General features: G+C 34.6%; 1 protein-coding gene across 1 annotated transcript in view; it reads left to right on the forward strand.

Moving 5' to 3' along the window:
• NRK (Nik related kinase) overlaps nt 1–7,161 on the forward strand; it is a 167,577-nt gene extending 160,416 nt beyond the window's left edge. The window contains exons 27-29 of the mRNA XM_007462428.1: nt 1,674–1,833; nt 4,492–4,631; nt 6,331–7,161. Of these exons, the coding sequence (XP_007462490.1) occupies nt 1,674–1,833; nt 4,492–4,631; nt 6,331–6,426 (396 nt within the window). The 3' untranslated portion in view covers nt 6,427–7,161. The remainder of the gene's footprint in view (nt 1–1,673; nt 1,834–4,491; nt 4,632–6,330) is intronic.
• Nucleotides 7,162–20,382: the final 13,221 nt, after the last annotated feature.

A 20,382-nucleotide genomic window follows, 5' to 3' on the forward strand; every position in this document is an offset into this window, starting at 1 on the left:
AAGTTTTGGTCATATTTAACAATCTAATTAGCTGATTATTCTGTTGTCACCTATGACTATATAGAAATCACTGTTTATAAGGCAGAAAATACTGAACCGAGCCCAGCCAAAGCCATTTAAATGAGTTTAGATTAATTTTAGTATATTATAGTACTTTTCACTTGGAGTGTCTTCCATCACTTCCTACATCTTACTTTTTATGTCATGTCAGATAGCCTTTATTTTTAAGGTAGTGCATTATTGAACACCACAGTATTGGTCCAAGTTTATACTTATTTGGAAAGTCATTTAGGAATATTGAATTCTGTGTTCCACTTGACTACTAAGCAAGAAGAATTATTTTCTTTTGAAATGATCAGTTAATTATTATGGAAACAAGAATGAGAGAAGATGAGGTTTTTCAAAAATCATTTTCTGGCCTAATTAGGATACCTTAAGTGTATTAAAAAATAGAATTTTTAGCTAAATGCCCTAGTGTCTTGACCCATTAAAAGAGAAAGGACTCTAATATAAAAGAGGAGAGAGTGTCTTCTGAAACAGAATGTACTAAAAATAATACTTTTCCAAAAGTGCTAGATTACAAAAGCTGTAAAGCTATAGAATATCTGGTTACTTCAGGAATTATCTGAGAAGCAAGAGGATTACCTTTGAGGCTTTCTGGATTTACAACAGCCCAGATCTATTCTAAACAAAATTTTTGAGACAATCTTTTTTCTTGAATTTCTTTTTCTCTCTTCCTTCATCTCTTTTCTGATTCAACTGCTCATGAGAGTGCCCAGGGAACGCATTAAAATTGCTTTTCGCCTCTGGATCCCCATTTTAGTTTTAAGAATTGTTGTTGCTGAGACTGAGACATGGCCTCAAGCACTTGGCCTGAGTACGCTGGGTTTGGCAAGTATAGTTTCTGACATTTTTTCCTTTAACTTGCTAAATTCAAAAAATGATAGAGGAATTAATTGTTCGGTTTTTAGGGAAATATGATTAATGTGACAATATCTGTAGTTTAGGCAAATTTTGTCACATTGTTTTATGCATCATGAAATTTAGAAATTCTTTAGATATTTCTTAGTATTTCATCTTCTGTCACCTAATACATCTCTGAATTGAAGATATTTTAAGATTATATAAATTAGATAAGAAATTCTATATTTTTGTGAAGGGAGGATACATTTCAAGCAGTGAAGGATATTATAAGGCTGCCCCTTGTAAATATTTAAACTCAAGCTATTTTAAAGTTAATTTTCTATTTCTGATTTGAATGAATTTGTTGATAAGCAGTGATTTTGTATTTGTTACTTGGTTCACACATTCCTTATTAAAGTATTAATTAGTGTGCTGAAATGAATCTGAAATCAAACAAGTAATGTTTCTTCTATCATTATACATAATAGTTTGTGAAATTTCAATGAATTTCTGTGTTGGAAGTATATCTCTGCTTTTTACAAAGTTTTCTCCTAAATATAAAGGAGAATATTAAACAGTGACAGATTTATGACATAGGGAAGGCTCTTTTCAAGTGTTGGATAACATGCTGTTTAGTACTGAAATAGAAATTTCTCTCCTCCCTGCATTTTGAACCCCTTTTTGGTCTTTATTGCTCAACCAAGCTGCATCAATGAAAGTAGTAGTGATAAAGTGTTGGACATGTAAATCCTTATGAAACATAATTCCAGCCCCTGGAAATCATTATACCACAGAATATCATCATTTTACCTGATTCTTTGGGAATTGGCATGATGCTCACTTTCAATGCTGAAGCCCTTTCCATGGAAGCAAATGAACAACTCTTCAAGAAGATCCTTCAAGTGTGGAAAGACATACCATCTTCAGTAGGTATGTATAAAATTTTTCTCCTTTCAGATGATCCCAGAAAAGCTTCTATTTCCTGAAGTATCACTTTTTCTCAAGGCATATAGTGTTAATTTGGGGTATGGCATACTTACTCCCTTGTAAGGTAATGTGTATGTTTGTCTTATGCTTAATTACTTCACAAGGCTACCACAAAGAGACTGATTATGGCTGTCTTAGTTGTTCATTTTTAATAATCATGTAATTAAAATAGGAAAGTAATTCTTTTCCACAATAATCTGTAATTTTATTTTAAATACCTTTGCTTGCAGCTTTTACACAGATGTTGAAACTGTTTCATTCCATCACATTGATTTTGGGGGTTTACCTTTATCTTAGGAGACTGCCAAATAGTCATAAGAGAAGAGCAAAATACTTCCATTTTATACAGTCAGTAGTGTTCTGTTCAGCAAGTAATATTTCTGTGAAGAATCAAATACAAACTAAATATGTGACATATAGGTTGTCACTAAGATTTTGTCAAACTTCATTTACAAAATTTTCATCTTCATTAGACCAGGACATTTTTTTTCTTCCTGACCATCGCAGGACTGTTGATCTGGGCAATCTGAATAACTTGAAACTCGTATTTCTCAGAGTCTTGGTGACTACAGAGATGATTCTACATAGGGAACAGAATAATGCATATGAACAGTAAAAATATTAGAGAGAGAATAGAATGATTTGCTTGAAGATAAATGTTCCTGGAAGTAAGATAAGGTTAATGAAGCAAATAAAGGAGAAGGGAGAAGGAGAGGGAGAGGGAGAGGGAGAAGGACAAGGAGAGGGTGAGGGAGGGAGGGAGCGGGGGAGAGAGGGAGAGAGAGAGAGAGAGAGAGAGAAGGAAGGGAGGGAGGGAGGGAAGGAGGACAAGAGAGACAGAGAGAAAATAGTTTATCAATAAAGAAGCCAGAAGCTTCTGAAATCTCTATAAAATGGCTAAATGTGATCCACATGTGGCTTTAAAGACCAGTTTAAAAGAACTTCTTTTTAATGGACATTTTTTCCATTATGGGATGATGGCACTTTGCACTGCATCTGCAGAATCCTTTCCTTTTGCATACATAGTGTTAAGGATTATCCTGAAAACCTCCAATTTCTTCAAAAGGTAAGAACTCACAGAGGGTTTAAAACCATTTTGTGACAAGATGTAAATGCTTACAATATAATTGACAGATCTGGGACAAAAAAACCCCTGAAATAATGAATCTTGTTCTAACCTTTACAGTGGTTGTGATCAATATATTAATCAGAAATTGGAATAAGGAAATTCAGTTCAAATGGGAAACAGAACCCCTATATTTATGCCATATTTATGCCACATGTAGACAATGATAGGACTCACAGAGGTCTTAAAAAGTCATCTGGTACAGTTCTTGTCCTTAGGCAGGACAACTTCTGACCTAAAACAAAGAGCTATTTTAAGTCACTAAAATTGAAAAGCATCCCTCTATGTATAAAATAAATTATAGCACTATAAAAACATGATATTTTGGTCTGTGTAATAAGGGTATTTTGAGAGTATATAAAGATTGAATTATAACACTAATATTAAGGAAATCAATTACTCTCTTTTTCTGTCTAAAAACAACTGCTTTGTTATTTAAAACTAACCTAGATCCAGATTTTCCCAATCCACATTCCTTTAGATATAATGAATGTTTTTACGAATAAGATCTTTGCTTTGGATTTTCAAACAAATATATAGAGACTTAGCAATCACAGCAAGTATCATTAAGCATTCCGAACTAAATCACTGGATTCCATCCCATACACAAGCTAGCTCAGTAGCTAGGTTAAGTGGCTGATTAATGTGTTTTAGAATTAAGGTCGAAATTATGTAATGCCATGTGAACTGTGTATTTGGGCTCAGCAAGTACACTGTGCATTATGTTTAGAAAATTTTGCTGTATGCAGTTGTTGGAAAAAATACTGCTCCCCATGTCAGAAAATACCTTACAGTGTCAGCTGACTATATAGCTATTTACATAATTAGGTTTTCTGCTTTAAAGCAATTGTCATAGTCTTTATTGTCACTGAGTAATATAAAACAGGGTCCAATAGTTTAAATCTTAATAAAAATTTCCTGAGCAAGAGAAACGCTTAGCAGTATCAAATTAGCTTTAGTTCTATGTATAGCATGGTAATTAATTGAATTACATTAGAGTTGCTAAAGTCATTATTTGAGCGAGTCATTTTTTAGCAGTTTTAATTTTGAAAAGTTAGTCAGGTTTCCATATATGTCACTTAAGCACAAGTACAAACCCTTACAGGATGTTGTACCTCAACTAGATTATAAAATAAAGAATCACTGTAGCTAGATTTGACTTTCTACAAACAGGGTAAGATTAACCCTTAGCTTGTTCTGTGGTGTTGGAGAATATGAATACAAAAATTAACTGAGATCTAGTTATTCACAATATTGAATAGTTGGTCACAATGGTGATAATACATAGCTGGTTTGAGCACCACTGTTGAGCAGCATAATGGCCAAACAACAGTCTTATAGGCAGGAAAAAAAGAATGTATTTACCTGAACTGTAATAATGTCCCTCTTAATAATCAAATGTTGACTGCATTTATAACTTTCTATCACTGACAGAAATATATTATGTTTTTCTGATTTTTAAATTTTTATTGTAGCTTATGAGTGTTCACAGCGAGCCACAGGATGGGGCCAAAAAGCCATTGAAGTCCGCTCTTTGCAGTCAAGGGTTCTGGAAAGTGAACTGAAGCGCAGGTCAATTAAGAAGCTGAGATTTCTGTGTACCCGAGGTGACAAGGTACGGTTTACATCCCCCAGTTAAAGCAAAAATAAAGCAAGTGATGAAAATTAACTAAGGAAATTTATATCCTTTTCTTTCTGGCTATAACTATATTTCCCAAATTGGCATACTCTTAATAATATAATAAATTAATAAAAATAATTTTGCAATTTGCATTAGAAGCATTGATTTGGTAAATCATGAAATTTGATTTCAAAAGAAATCATTTTCAAAACTGTAAAACTTCTAATTGTGTCCAAAGCAAAGCTTAGCCTTTATTTTATTTCTTACAAATTCCATTATTGTCTTTGATGCGTAGTTCTTTTCATGTTCATATTAATATGATATTTTGAAAAAGAATGCTTGAGTAAATCTGCCTTTTATAGTTTTCAACGTAATCCAGTAACAGAAAGAAAAATTACTTATGTTTGCTGAACACCTAATTATATGGTAAAGTTTGTGCTAAATACTTTAGAAGCTATCATAGTTAATCTTCACAAGTGGACATTATTATGTCCATTTCACAGGAAAGAAAAATAAAATCAAGATTTGGCAATTATTTGTGTAATGTGATCAATTTTAACCAATTCAGATAGTTTAGATGGAAAAATGAATTGCATGACATCATTACAGTCCCGACATGTTATGAGAAATAATAGCGTGAAGAAATAATTCTAATAAGACCAGGAAACATTCACATTTGGAAGAAATTGCAAAGGATTTGAATTAATATTAGGACAAACAGGGTAAAGCACTGGGCATCAAGAAAAGGTACTTTTTTGTAATATAAAGGGATATAATGGCAAGAACCAGTGATTGAGATCGGATAGATCTAGGATGCAGTCCCAGCTTTGCCGCCTAACTACGTGTATAAACCTAGAAGTTTGACTAGTCCTTCTGAACCTTAGCTTTTTCATCTCAGGAATGGGAATATTAATAACTACTTTGGGAACAATTCTGAAAATTATCAATAATATGTATATAGTAAGCATCTCACAGATTGCCTGGCACATAAAAGTGTTAAATCACGGGTAGCTAGTGTTATTATCATCATCATCATTACATCACACACCCTCCTAAGTATATCCATTGTGGACGTTGAAAACCTTAGTCCTAACAAGGATACCTCTGTTTGCTATTTATATTATTGTACTGTCCTAATTTTCTTTATGGCACAGACCATATTTACACAACATATTCCTCTCTAACCCGATTGGTTTAGCTCATAATATCAGTCTATTGATGTCAGTCTGTTCCACTGAAATAAAAGCTTGCGCCAAGTAGAAAATTTCAGTGGCCACTTAAACACCAGCAACAATGTGAACATCTAAATAAGGTAATATTTTCCATATATTAAAAGAAAAAGGAAAGCCAACTTGAATAAAAATCGATTTTAAACAAATAGCAAAGGAGAATTGTTAACCAAACCAGTCAAGAAGTTTAGCAGATAAATGCCACCTACAAAACTCTAATTTTATTTAAACTATATGAAGTACAATTATAGAATATGGTAAAAGGTTATTTTTAATTGTAATTTAGACTCCATACCAATTTAAATTCGTATTCTTTAATCTGAGGAAATCCCTTTCTGAAAATCAGTATGGGTAATATTTTATTGGTTGGTGCAGATAAATTGAAGTTATAGTTGTACCTATCAAATATCAGTTTGCAATGTATTAAATATTTACTGATGGTGTCTCTTTCTCTCTTTATAAAGCTGTTCTTTACCTCTATCCTGCGCAATCGCCACAGCCGGGTTTACTTCATGACCCTTGGAAAACTTGAAGAGCTCCAAAGCAATTATGGTGTTTAAAAGGTTCCAATGATTTATTATAAAAATTACAAACATCATAAATATGCAATTTGCATTTTAAATTTCTGAGATTAAATGAGCATTCAGTTTTACTGGTAGGGAAAAATTAAATCAGATACTTTTAATGTAGCACAGAATAGTTTTAATGAGAAATGTAGCTTTATATATAAAATTAACTATAGCAAGCTCTATGTACTCCAATGGTGTACAATATCTTTTGCACAAACCTTGTAACTTTTGTTACTGTGAATTCAAACATTACTCTTTGGACAGTTTGGACAGTATCCATATTCAGAATTTACAACATGGAGTTAAGAAACCTGTAATAAGTTAGATTCCAAACAGTTTTCAAAAGAGTTGGCCCTGAATGAGGGGGATTTTTTTGGAAAAAATAAAAATAGCAACAAACCATATGCAAATTTGCCAAGTCCTATAAAGAACCAAAGGTTAGATTATGAAATGAAAATAATAAGGACTAAACATAAACCAGACTAAGGCTGAACAACCGCATGCCTGGAGAAAACTACAGTGATAAAGGCGGAAAGGCCACCCATTTCCTCATTGCTCCATGACAGTTAAGCCCACAGACAGAGAACAGTTGTGTTCTTTCACCCCATGTTAAGCTGGTTTTCTCCTGATAAGAAGAAAGGAAGAAAGCCTCAGATGCTTGATTTTCCTCAGAAACTCCAAAGATGTGTAATAGCTGTTTTTAAAAACCACCAAATAATACACTTGCAAGCCTGAATACAGGACTGAACTCCTATGCACATGTACTGTAGAATAAGTTGTATTTTTTAATACTTTAAAGTAGGCGTCAAATTCTATCCCCAAAGACAAATTGGTTGATTTATCAAAATTCTTATCTGGCCAACAGTGTGACCATCAGAAGCATTAAATATTTTCCTGATTCCAGATTAAACTATATAAAAATTTCACTCCAGTCATTAAACAAAAATTACAAAATGTAACAACAAAAAGTTTTGGCTGCTAATACTTGTGTTTTTCATGTTTCTATTTCTGTAATATCAGAAATTAATCTAAAAGTGATAAGTCCACATGTAGGGACTTAATGTAATAGGTTAAAAAAAGATTTTGAAAGAAAATACAACTTTCATCAAATACCTAGGTCTACAAATTTATAGTCGTGAAAAAATCATTCTAGTCCATCACCCCAATAAGTTATAGACGCCATAGATAGGTGGCGTTTGGTCACCTATGGTAATTGCTACCTGGTGAAAAGCATCATTTCTGCATATCCATCCTCAATACCATGGTTAGTTCTGGAGCAGTAGAGAAGCAACAGAACTACCACAAAGTATACCTCACTATAATTCCTCTAGTTCTGCTTCTAAAATCTGAAGACAGTGCTAGTGGGATAATAAAACCAGACTATGTGTGATTTCATGATAGCACGTTATTTCTTGGCACCTTGGCGCCTGGAATGATGATTTGGATTTTCCTAACAACTTATATCAAGAATGTAGTAGCTCAATAATGAGAATTTAGGAGAACCTGAATCCATGAATTAGAGGTAAATGTGATTCACATTTCTGTTACTGTGGCACAATAATGTGATCTTAAAACTGGCTTATCCTTGAGTGTTTACAACTCAAATGACTTTTTAAATGCAGTAGTTTAAAGAGAAAACAGTTTTATGTCAAATTATTTCCTTAGAAGTAGTCTTCATTATTATAAATTTGTACACCAAAAAGGCCATGGGGAACTTTGTGCAAGTACCTCATCGCTGAGCAAATGGAGCTTGCTATGTTGGAATTTCAGAAAATTTTCTCATTTAAGTAGTGTGTAGAATCAAGTCTTTTAAGAATTCATTTTTTCTTCATAATATTTACTCAGTTAAGGTTCAAAAATAAGTTTTATCTTAAAATCATATTTTTAACACAGTAAGACAATAAACTATTTTAGGAAGTCAACTCCCATTGTGCTCTGTGGCTGTTATTCTAATAAATATACACAATAGTGAACTGCATCTACAGAGGTGTCCCAAAGTAAACAAGCAAGAGACATTGCAAATGTGTAATTGAGCGTTAAATGATAAGGTGCTAATGAGGAAAGGAAGCTGGGCACATATTTTAAGAAAGGAGATTGAGATGTTGGATAGCCAACTTAGGAAGGACTGAAAATATTTAAAGTGGTTTGTAGGTAATAAATATTTCCAATTTAGATGTTAATCCATCCATTTTTACATCCTTTGCCAGCTGAAACAAGAAAGTGAAGGGACAATTAAATTTCACAGTCAGTGCACAGTGACAGAAAAAATTATAACTACACCTCACCTTGTAACAGCAGTACCTGGAAGCCCTGGCCCACCAGAGAAGCATTGAGGGGGATTTCTGAAAAGCCAGATTCCTGAGTTCTTTGAGTTGAAGCATGAAAGTTCTGGCAAGTTTGAGTAGCATTGGGACAGAGTACAGTGTTACTTTAGTGTACTTTAGTTCTTTCACCAAAGCCCTTGTCCAAAATAGAAGGAATTATTGAAAATGTTCAAAAGCTAGAAAATGATGTATGCAAAGGGCTGACAAGAAAAGTTCAGTGTGATTAGGTCTCTTGAAGTAAGGTAAGAGCCTCAGAGGAAACAGTAAGAAAGGATAATCATCATTAAGATAGTAAAATAGGCAAAGCAGAAATCACACATGTATACATAGAAGCATACACACGCAAACCATTAGAATGTATAAATTTTAATATTTTCAGTGCTACCAGTTTCTAGATAAATTGATCACTAAGTGTTTTCTGCCAGGACATTTAATTGAGACACTATCAATAAAACTAGGAATAGTGCCACATGAATTCAATGGGATCTTTTAAGTACTCTTCAGTTCTTTTCAAAACTGTGCCTATTTAAATCAATTTATATTCAATCTGTGCTCTAATTTTAAAATTTATTGAAATAATCTTTGAAACTGCTAATTGTTTCATCAGAAAGTCTGCAATGAATCATTGTTCAACCTCTAAAAATAAAATGTTTTTAAATGTATTTATTGATGTCATTATTTGAAATACACTCGTCCAATACCTCAGAATTAAGACTCATTCAAGGAATATTCATTTCTTTAAAGTATATAATAATGCACTGATTGGGAGGTGTTACGGGTTCTGCCTATTGTTCCATTAGGAATTCTAGCCAAGGAGGGGTATATTAACCTGACTAAAATCTTTCTGAGTACAGTGGTGGAATTAGAAAGTAAAATCTTTCTGGGTACAGTGGTGGGATTAGTTTTCCCCTAAATATGTGGAACTTTAAACAGACACACAGACTCACAGGGTATGGGTAAAACCTGAGCAAGTTTTAATGTTGACTTCCTTCCCATCCCATCCCAGTGTCTGTCCTGAAGTCCAGTGGAGAAAAAAGAGGAGAAACTTTATCCAAAAAGTGGAGTAAAGATTTATAGTTTATTAACATTCAATAAAGGGTTTAGTGCAGAGTCATGGTAGAAAATGGAAGATAAATATGGAAGATTGTCAATTGCCAAGTTCTTCAGTTAGGGTCAGGAGGGGAATAGCACTTCTCTCAGCAGGTCACAAAAGCGTTAGAGGACCGGTCCCATGAAGATCCTATTGTCTCAGAACATTCTGGAGAGATGTTCATCAGACTTTCCTGTTAGAGCCAATTGGTGTGGTCCTAATTTGTCAAGTATGGCCAGACATTCAGGAGTTGGGTTACCTGGACATGACATGCTTGTTCAGGCTTTTAGAGGCTAAATTCAAAATACTTCATTATGATCAAATTGACTCATTCGGCTTGATACATAGGACCCACAGACTTCAACTACTTTAAGGGACAGTGTTATGAGCCAAGGAACAAAAATATCATCACAGATTGGAATTAGAATGGGCAGGGTGATGCCCCAAGGTTGAAAGATGGCATTATCCTGGGGATCCTTTACAAAAGGATGGGATAGTGTAGGTCATGAATAGAAATCGCTATTGGTAACTTTATCATTCTCAAAGGGAGCAGTGGGTTTACAGACTCCAACAGTGCAAGTCTATTAACAATCTTTTTCCAGTATAATAACACTTTTTTCTTTATAGATCCTTTAACCCTCACCTAAGGATAGGTTGAGTGTGCCTGCTCTTCAATAGACAGCTAATGTAATAAAGGCCAACATGTTTCAAAAAACATTGTCAGTGTTACATTTTATATTGTTTACAACCATGGCAACTGATTAAAGAAGAATAGTTCCTAAGGGAATAAAATTGATTCTATATGGATTTATATTTTCAGCAGCTAGTGCACAGCCTACTTTGTAGAGAAATACAAAATCAGGTTTGGGATTAACTTTTTCTTATAATGTTGCCATCCCATACATCAAAGTGCCTCATTTGGTGCTTATACAGCAAAGACCCAATAAAAACATGAGTTTAAAGGGAAAACTGAGTCTTTTTTGATTTGATTGTCCTTAGTGCTATTTAATTTACAACAGCCTGAAATGGAAACTCACAAATCCAATTGTTTAATCAGAGTACCATCTGGGTTCCAGTGACCAAAGTGTAATGACCTATTTTGGGTAACTTCAACTTACTTTACCCTACAAACCTGAAATGTAACAAAGGGTAGGTCAAAACAAAATTAAAAGAGTGTCTTTTAAAGTTTTGTTTACCTTTAAAAGCAACACATAAGGGACCACTATGCCCCTTTAGTAATTACCCAAGGATCATGAGAAATGACAAAGGTTATTTAATAACATGAAAACAGCACAAAAACAAGCTATATAACTGTCTGTTTTGTACAAACATTTGGTTTGAATCTGATTCTTTTTCACAAGAATGACTCAATGTTGCAGCATCCTGAGACATATTTAAGGGTCATCAAAGTTTGTCAATATACTATTGATCCCAAATTTTTAAATTATGTTCCCATAAACCGATATATCAAATTCCAGGCATCCCCTGAAGGTACTATTTTAGCTGATGAAAGATTGTGTCTGACTTGCAGGTAGCCATTAAAATGCATGCCAAATGGAACAATATTTCCAAAATTCTAAAAGCAAACTTTTAACACCATGAAGTTGAGTCTCACAAGTCCATATAGTGAGAAATGAATATAATGAAGTTCAAAGTAAATTGGACTACACAAAAATGAAAATCTTCTCTCTAAAAGTAAAATTAATATTATATGACCAGCTGGGAATATAGGCACTTCATTTGACAGTGTAGAAAGTATTTATGAATTTTATTCCACAAACCTGTATGTGCAAAAACCAATCCAAAACAAACAAAAAATGGTTATTTGAACTCCAACTCTTATCCCACCAGTCTGAGAGGAAATTTAAACTTAATCATTATTTGTTCTTCCCTTATTTAGCTACTAGGGTTGTACGAAGGTCTGAGGGATCAGAAAACATAGGGGTACCCCACCAATCTATAGTCTACACTGGTCAAGATTGTTACACTCATTGCTCACTTAGTCTCTTGCGGTGACTCTGCAACTTCTGTGTCTTGTGTAGCTGTGGAAATCTTTGTCAAAACAGGGAGCCCAGATACCTAGGGTCATATCCACAGTGGTCACAGTACCTCCCTGGGTTCTGGGTGGGCATAGGTCCCTGCTGCTTTAAGTAACCACAGTTCCTCATATCTTTTCCTATTCCTGGTGAATCTCTCTCTCTCTCTCTCTCCTCTTAAGCTCTTGTACTTCTGTCCTCACCTCATCCCATATAAAATGTAATTACCTCTTTCCTTTCCCTTTATGAAAATTGTGTCAAAGAGCTTAAGCAAAAAGTAAACAAAAATCCAGCATGAGATTTTGACTCAATTTTTACCTTGAGCTCCACTGTATAACCTTTGTACCTGCCCAAGGAAAAGGACCCATCCATAAACTTGGGGAGAGTAAACTCAGTTAGAACAAATTAAGACCACAATTACTTATCCTGTCACCTACATATGAAAAAATAATTCAACTTAATGTAATCAAAGAAACGAACATTTCAAAGTGAAACATTATTATTGCAATGATAAGGAAGTACAGAAATGTCTAATCACTTCTCATTACTCTCTCTACAGTCCCCTCCCTAGTACCCTGACCCTTTCCTTTGTGCCCTGTTGCAGCTTCCAAACAATTGTCCCTTCTAAGTCATTGTCTCTCTTTCCTTGGTAGTCTCCACTGTTGAATCTCTTGCTATCAGACCATACTATCCATTACTCATCCTTGTTTCAGTCATGTATAGACCTCCACATCATTCCTCTTCATTCCTTAAAAATTTTAATGCTGGCTTGCTGTCATTTCCTCCAACACTATTTCTAATTCTTGATAAAGTTAATATCTACTTAGATGATTCTGTCAGTATCCTTTGGCTTGTAATCCATGGCTTACTATCCAATTAAACTTGACCACATTATCTCAGCCACCCACTCCCAGAGTAATACACTCTAGACTGTATCATTACCATTAATTATACTTTTACAAGCTTAGATTCAATTGTTCCAGTCTCAGACCACCACCTTCATTTTCCAACTGACTCCCTCTATCACTGGACTCCAAAAATTCTTTAACTTCATATGGACCCACAATTCAATGATCCTAACATCTTTTTACTGCCCTTCACCTTCACTCAGAGAAGTTCTCAATCCCTTATTGGCTCAGCTAACATTTCGTGGTATATCAACATAATCAGTCCTATGCATGGGCCCTTAACTTCATTACCTTTCTTTAGCTTAGCAAAATTATAAATTTCCTTGAATCAAATTCTTTGTCTCCTCCATACCCACATCAGTGCAGCTGATTGTGGCTATAGAAAACACACAACTGTGCTAACTGGTCTCATTTTGAATTCATTCCTGAAAGCCACCAGTGGGCTGGCAATGCAACACAGTAATTTATACAACACTTCCCTATTCCACTCACTCTTCCCACTCACATATGGGAAGATGAAAAATTCATATTTTCTCTACTGTCCTTAATCTTCTAAAATCTGCCTCCTCTGATTCTCCTTCTCACCTAATGACCTGCATTCTTACTTCACTGAGAAAATAAAAGCAATCAGTAGCTCCCACCATCTTATCCACCCATGTATTAAGTTGATTCTCTGCAATTCCTCTTCTACAAATCATTTTTATATTAATTCCAGTCAGATTTTCATTCCCACCATTCCACAGAAACAGCTGATGAGTTCTTTGCAATGTCATCGATGACCTCTACATTGTTAAATACAGTGCCAGTTTTTCCCAGTCCTCTTTCATTTAACATATCAGCAATGTTTGGCAAAATTGATCAGTCCTCCTCCTTGAAATAATTTTTTCTCTGGCCACTGGGATACCACTCTCTCCTGATTTGTCTCCTATATCGCTAGTGTAGTTGATTGTGGCTCTGCAGTCATGAACAATTCTGCTAACTGGTCTCATTTCTTCCTGTCTCCTCTTCTGATTTCTTTTCATCTCTGTGATCTCTAAACGTTGTAATACCTCAGGGTTCCGTTCTAGTATATTATATCTCTTCTATCTACAATTTCTCTTTAGGTGATAACATTTATTCTAGTGCATTTTAATGTCATCTATACACAGACAACATCCAAATAATTACCTCCAGTCTGAACCACTCTTCAGAGCTCCAAACTCATGTAATCTACAGCTTATATGACATATTCATTTTTGGCAGAATTCTCCAACAAAACCACTTGTGCCTGAAGATTTCGTTTTGGGGGGTAGCTGTGAAACTATGAATTAAATTTTTTAATGGTTATAGGGCTGTTAAGATTGTTTAATTCATCTTGGTTGAGTTTTAGTAGTGTATTGTTTTTGAGGAGTGGTCCAATTATTTTAAGTTGCTGGATCCTTAGTGATATTCCCTGCCTCAGCCTTGGTAGTGGTGATTTATGTCTTCTATCTCTATTTTTGTATGTCCTGCCAGAGGCTTATCAATTTTATTGACTTTTTGAAAACCTTGTGTTTGTTGATTTTCTATATAGTTTTCCAATTTTCACTTTTATTGATTCTTGCTCTTATTTTTATTATTCTCTTCCTTCTGCTTTTTATAGATGCATCTTGCTCTTCTTTTTCTATTTCCTTGAGGTAGGAACTTAGATTATTGGTTTGAGACATTTTGTTGTTTACAGTGCAAGTATCTAGTGCTATAAGTAATTTAAAACCTAATTCTGTCATTGTATTATTTTTTTTCTTCTAGTTCTCTTTTCTTGACTTCCTGTGGGCTACTTGGCCATTTCAGTTTATTTATAATGGTTTTTAGTGTATTGCTTTGTATAATTTTGTGGTGGTTACACTGGGTATTAAAATATACTTATTGGTTCTTTACACTAATAATGAAATATCAGAAAGGGAATGTAAACAAACAATCACTTTTAAAATTATATCAAAAACATAAAATATTTAGGAATAAACCTTACCAAGGAGGTGAAAGACTTACATGCTTAGAACTACAAAACATTAATAAAGGAAATTGAAGTTGGAAAGATATCCCATGCTCTTGATTGGAAGAATTAATATTGTTAAAGTGGCCATACTACCCAAAGCAATCTACAGATTTAATGTGATCCCTATCAAATTACCCATGACATTTTTTACAGAGCTAGAACAAATAATCCTAAAATTTATATGGAACTATAAAAGACCCAGAATTGCCAATGCAATCCTGAGGAAAACAGAAAACAAAGAACACATAACCCTTCCAGAATTAAGACAATGCTACAAAGCTACAGTAATCAAAACAGCATGGCATTGGCACAAAAATAGACATACAGATCAATGGAACAGAATAGAGAGCCCAGAAATCAACCCACACACTTATGGACAATTAATCTTTGAAAAAAGAGGCAAGAATATACAATGGGGAAAAGACAGTCTCTTCAGCAGATGGTGCTGGGAAAGTCAGATAGCCACATGTAAATCACTAAAGTTAGAACACACCCTCACACCATACACAAAAGTAAACTCAAAATGGCTTAAACACTTACATAAGACAAGGCACCATAAAACTCCTAGAAGAGAACATAGACAAAACATTCTCTGACATAAATTGTACCAATGTTTTCTTAGGTCAGTCTCCCAAGGCAATAGAAATAAAAGCAAAAGTAAACAAATGGGACCTAATCAAACTTATAAGCTTTTGCACAGCAAAGGAAACCATAAACAAAATGAAAAGACATTCTACAGACTTGGAGAAAATATTTGCAAACAATGTGACTGACAAGGGCTTAATTTCTAAAATATACAAACAGGTCATACAGTTCAATAACAAAAACAAACAAACAACCCAATCTAAAAATGGGCAGAAGACCTAAATAGACATCTCCCCAAAGAAGACATGCATATAGCCAATAGGCACATGAAAACATGCTCATAATCACTAGTTATTAGAGAAATGCAAATCAAAACTACAATGAGGTACCACCTCCCACTGGTCAGAATGGCCATCATTAAAAAGTCTACAAATAATAAATACTGGAGAGGGTGTGGAGAAAAGGGCACCCTCTTACACTGTTGGTGGTCATGTAAATTTGTGCAGCCATGTGGAGAACAGTATGGACCCTCCCAAAAAAATAAAGAGTTACCATATGATCCAACAATTCCACTACTGGGCATATACACAGAAAAAACAAACTTCAAAAAGATACATGCACCCCTATGTCCATAGCAGCACTATTTACAATAGCCAAGGCATGGAAAAAACCTAAATGTCCATCTCCAAAGAAATGGATAAATATGTGGTACATATATACAACGGAATATTACTCAGCCTCAAAAAAAAGAAAGAAAGAATGCCATTTGCAGCAACATGGATGGACCTAGAGATTATCATACTAAGCAAAGTAAGTCATAAAGAGAAAGACAAATGCCATATGATATCACTTATATATGGAATCTAAAATATGGCACAAATGAACCTATCCACGAAACAGAAACAGGCTTACAGACATAGAGAACAGACTTGTAAACTTGTGGCTGCCAAGGGGAAGGGGGTGGGGGAAGGAAGTACAGGGAGTTTGGGATTAGCAGATGCAAACTATTATATATAAGATGGATAAACAACAAGGTCCTACTATATAGCACAAAGAACTATATTCAATATCCTGTGATAAACCATAATGGAAAAGAATATGAAAAATATATGTGTATAACTGAGTCACTTTGCTGTACAGCAGAAATTAACACAACATTGTATATCAACTATACTTCAAAAAAATTTAAATTATATATATACTTATGGGATTCATCACAGCCTAATGATATCAACATTTGACCACTTGAAGTAAAATGTGAAAACCTTACTTCCATTTAGGTCCCTTTACCTTCTCCATTTTAAAATATCTTTAACATGAGTGTCAGATTGTGCTTTAGTCTTCAACTATCATTTTTAGATAATGGCATGTAAATATCATTATAATTTATACAACTCATGAGGGAAGGGATAGTTTATTGTATTATCATATTTCTGGCTCCCTCCTTTTTTCTTTCTTCTTCCTGAGTCTCCAGATTGCTTCTTGTATCATTTCCTTTCTGTTTGAAAAACACCCCTTCACCAATCTTTCAGTGTAGCTCTTCTAGAGATCAATCCTTTTAGTTTTCTTTAATCCTAGAATGAATTTACATATTTCTACCTTTATTCCTGAAGACTATTTTCACATGATATTGAATCCAAAATTGACAGTTCTCTTATTTCAGCACTTGAAAAATATGTGCCAGTTCCTTTTGACTTCCATGGTGTTAGATGAAAAATCTGCTCTCATTCTAGTTGATGCACCTCTATAGGTAATACGTTTTTTTTTCTTTCTGGCTCCTTTCAAGACTTTTTCCTTTGCCTTTTGTTTTCAGAAGATTATTCTGTGCCTTGGAGTGGATGTCTTTGGATTAATTACTTTTGAGTACTGTCAAGATCCCAGATGGAGAGAAGAGAAAGAGAGGGTAGTATGGAAAATAATATAAAGAAATAATGACAGAAAATATCCAAATATGGTGAAAGACATAAGCCTAACAATTCAAGAATCTGATTAAACTCTTAGAACTGTTTTTACAGCATCCCATGTGTTTTGGTATGTTGTTTTTAACATTTTCATTTCTTTAATATATTTTAAATTTCCCTTTTGGTTTCTTCTTTGATTCATTGGTTGCTCAGGAAACTGTTGTTTAATTTCATATATTTGTAAATTTTCCAGTTTCTTCATTTTGATTTCTAGTTGCATACCATTGTGGTCAGAAGTGATATTTGGTATGATTTTAGTCTTCTTAAATTTGCTAAGACTTGTTTTGTGGCTTATTATATGATGTATCCTGGAAAATGTTCCGTTCATGCTTGATAGTAATGTGTCTTCTGCTGTTGGTAGATGGTAGAATGTCCTGTATGTGTCTGTTAGATTCATTTGTTCTAAAGTGTGGTTCAAGTCCAGTGATACCTTGCTTATTTTCTGTCTGGATGATCTATCCATTTTTAGAAGTGGGGTATTAAAGTTCCATACTATTATTTTATATTGTCTATTTCTCCCTTCAAATCTGTTAGTATTTGCTTAATATATTTAGGTGCTCTGATGTTGAGTATGTATATATTTACAATTGTTATCTCTTCTTGTTTAGTTGACCTCTTTATCATTATATAGAGACCTTCTTTGTCTCATTATTGTTCTTGGCTTAAAGTCTATTTTACCTGATATAAGGACAACTATCCCTTTTCTTTTTCGGTTTTCACTTGCATGGAATATCTTTTCCCATTCCTTTACTTTGACCTTAAGTGTGTCCTTAAAGCTGAAGCAATTCTCTTGTAAGCAGCATATAGTCTTGGATCTTTTTTTTCAATCCATCCAGTCATTCTGTGCCTTTTTATTGGAGAATTCAATCTATTTATATTTAGAATAATTATTGAGATATAAGGACTTACTAATATCATCTTATTAATTGATTTCTGGCTGTTTTGTAGTTCCCTTGTTCCTTGCTATCTTTCTTACTGCCTTCCTTTTTGAATTGGTGATTTTCCACTGTGGTATGCTCTGATCCCCTTCTCTTTATTTTTGTGAGTCTACTATAGAGTTTAGCTTGTGGTTACCACGAAACGTCCATAAAATATCTTATAGTTAAATACTCTATGTTATGCTGGTAAAAACTTAACTTCAATCACATACAAAAACTGTACCCTTTTACTTCCCCCTTTATGTTTCTAATGTCACAATTTACCACTTTTTATACTATGTATACATTAACAAATTATAGTGACTATAGTTATTTTTAATACTCTTGTCCTGTAACCTTTGTACTATAGTTCAGTAGTTAACACATCATCATATTACAGAATTAGAGTGGTCTTAATCTGTGTATTTACCTTTACCACTGAATTTTATATTTTCACATGTTTTTGTCACTAAATAGTGTCCTTTCATTTCCTTTTTTTTTTTTTTTTTGCAGTACACGGGCCTCTCACTGTTGTGACCTCCCCCTTTGCGGAGCACAGGCTCCAGACGCGCAGGCTCAGCGGCCATGGCTCACGGGCCCAGCCGCTCCGCGGCATGTGGGATCCTCCCGGCCCAGGGCATGAACGCGTGTCCCCTGCATCGGCCGGTGGACTCTGAACCACTGCACCACCAGGGAAGCGCCTTTCATTTCTTTTTGAAGAACTCCTTGCAGCATTTCTTGTAAAGCATGTCTAGTGGGGATAAATTCCCCAAGCTTTTGTTTGTCTGGGAAAGTCTTTATTCTCTTTCATTGAAGGATAACTTTGCCAGATAGAGAGTTCTTGGTCAGCAAATTTTTTTTTTCCTTTCATCACTTTGAATATATCATCCTACTCTCTCTTGGCCTGTAAGTGTTCTGCTGAGAAATCCACTGATAGTCTAATGAGAGTTCTTTTGTAGATTACAAACTTCTCTTCAACTTGTTGCCTTTAAACTTCTTTCTTTGTCGTCATTTTGGCAGTTCTATTATAATGTGTCTTGGAGAAGATTGTTTTGGATTGAAATAATGGTGTGACCTATTAGTTTCATGAATTTGGGTGTCTAAATCTCTCCCCAGTTCTCAGCCACTATTTATTTAATAAGCTTTCTGACCCCTTTGCTCTCTCTTTGCCTTCTGGAATTCCAATGATTTGTATATTGGTTTCTTTTATGGTCTCTGATAGATCATATAGGATTTTTTCACTCTTTTTGTTGTTCTCTGACTGAGTTATTTCAAAGTCCCTATCCTCTATCATCTTGCTGATTCCACTGATTCTTTCTTCTGTTTGACCTATTCTGCTGTTTATGTTCTTTACTGCAGTTTTTTCATTTCATACATTGAATTCTTCAGCTCTGACTGTATGTTTGGTTCTTTTTTATGATTTCTCTTTGTTAAATTTCTCAGTTTGATTGTGTATTGTTTTCTTGATTTCATTGAATTGTCTGTGAGGGTTTTTGTAGTTCACTGAGTTTCCTTAAAACAGCTATTTTGAATTCTTTAGTGTATAAATCATAGATCTCCATATCTTTGTGTTTGTTTACTGGAAGATTATTGTGATCTTTTAGTGCTGTCATGTTTCCTTGATTTTTCATGTTCCTTGGAGTTTTGTGTTGCTGTTTTCACATTTGAAATAACAGTTACTACCTCCAATCTTTACTAACTGCATTCAGGGTAGAAATACCTTTAATCAGTCCTGCTGTAAATTCTGAGTGTCTCTCAGACCTTGTATGGATACAGCTGTTCCCTCCTTCGTGTTCCTTCTTGTGGTAGAATTCTTAAGCTTGTATGTCTTCTCTTGATCCTACAGTGCATCAGGCCAGTTGCTGATAGTCTCTCTTTTGCTTTCTTGAAGGAGATACTACAGCTCAAGTTTGTGCTTTCTCCCTTGCCCACAAACCCTGGCCTGCTTTCTGTGAATGTTCCCTAGTCTTCTTCCAAATCACACTCTCATGGTCACCACAGGGAGCCAGCTACAGAGTTGGAGGAGGTGTGGATTTGGTATGCAATACACTGTGGGTGTCTATAGGCCAGTATAGGGGATCTGTGGTTGAGATTTTCCCTACAGCTTCTGGG

The sequence above is a fragment of the Lipotes vexillifer genome, unplaced genomic scaffold (genome assembly GCF_000442215.2).
Source record: "Lipotes vexillifer unplaced genomic scaffold, Lipotes_vexillifer_v1.1 scaffold345, whole genome shotgun sequence".
Classification (NCBI taxonomy): Eukaryota; Metazoa; Chordata; class Mammalia; order Artiodactyla; family Lipotidae; genus Lipotes; species Lipotes vexillifer.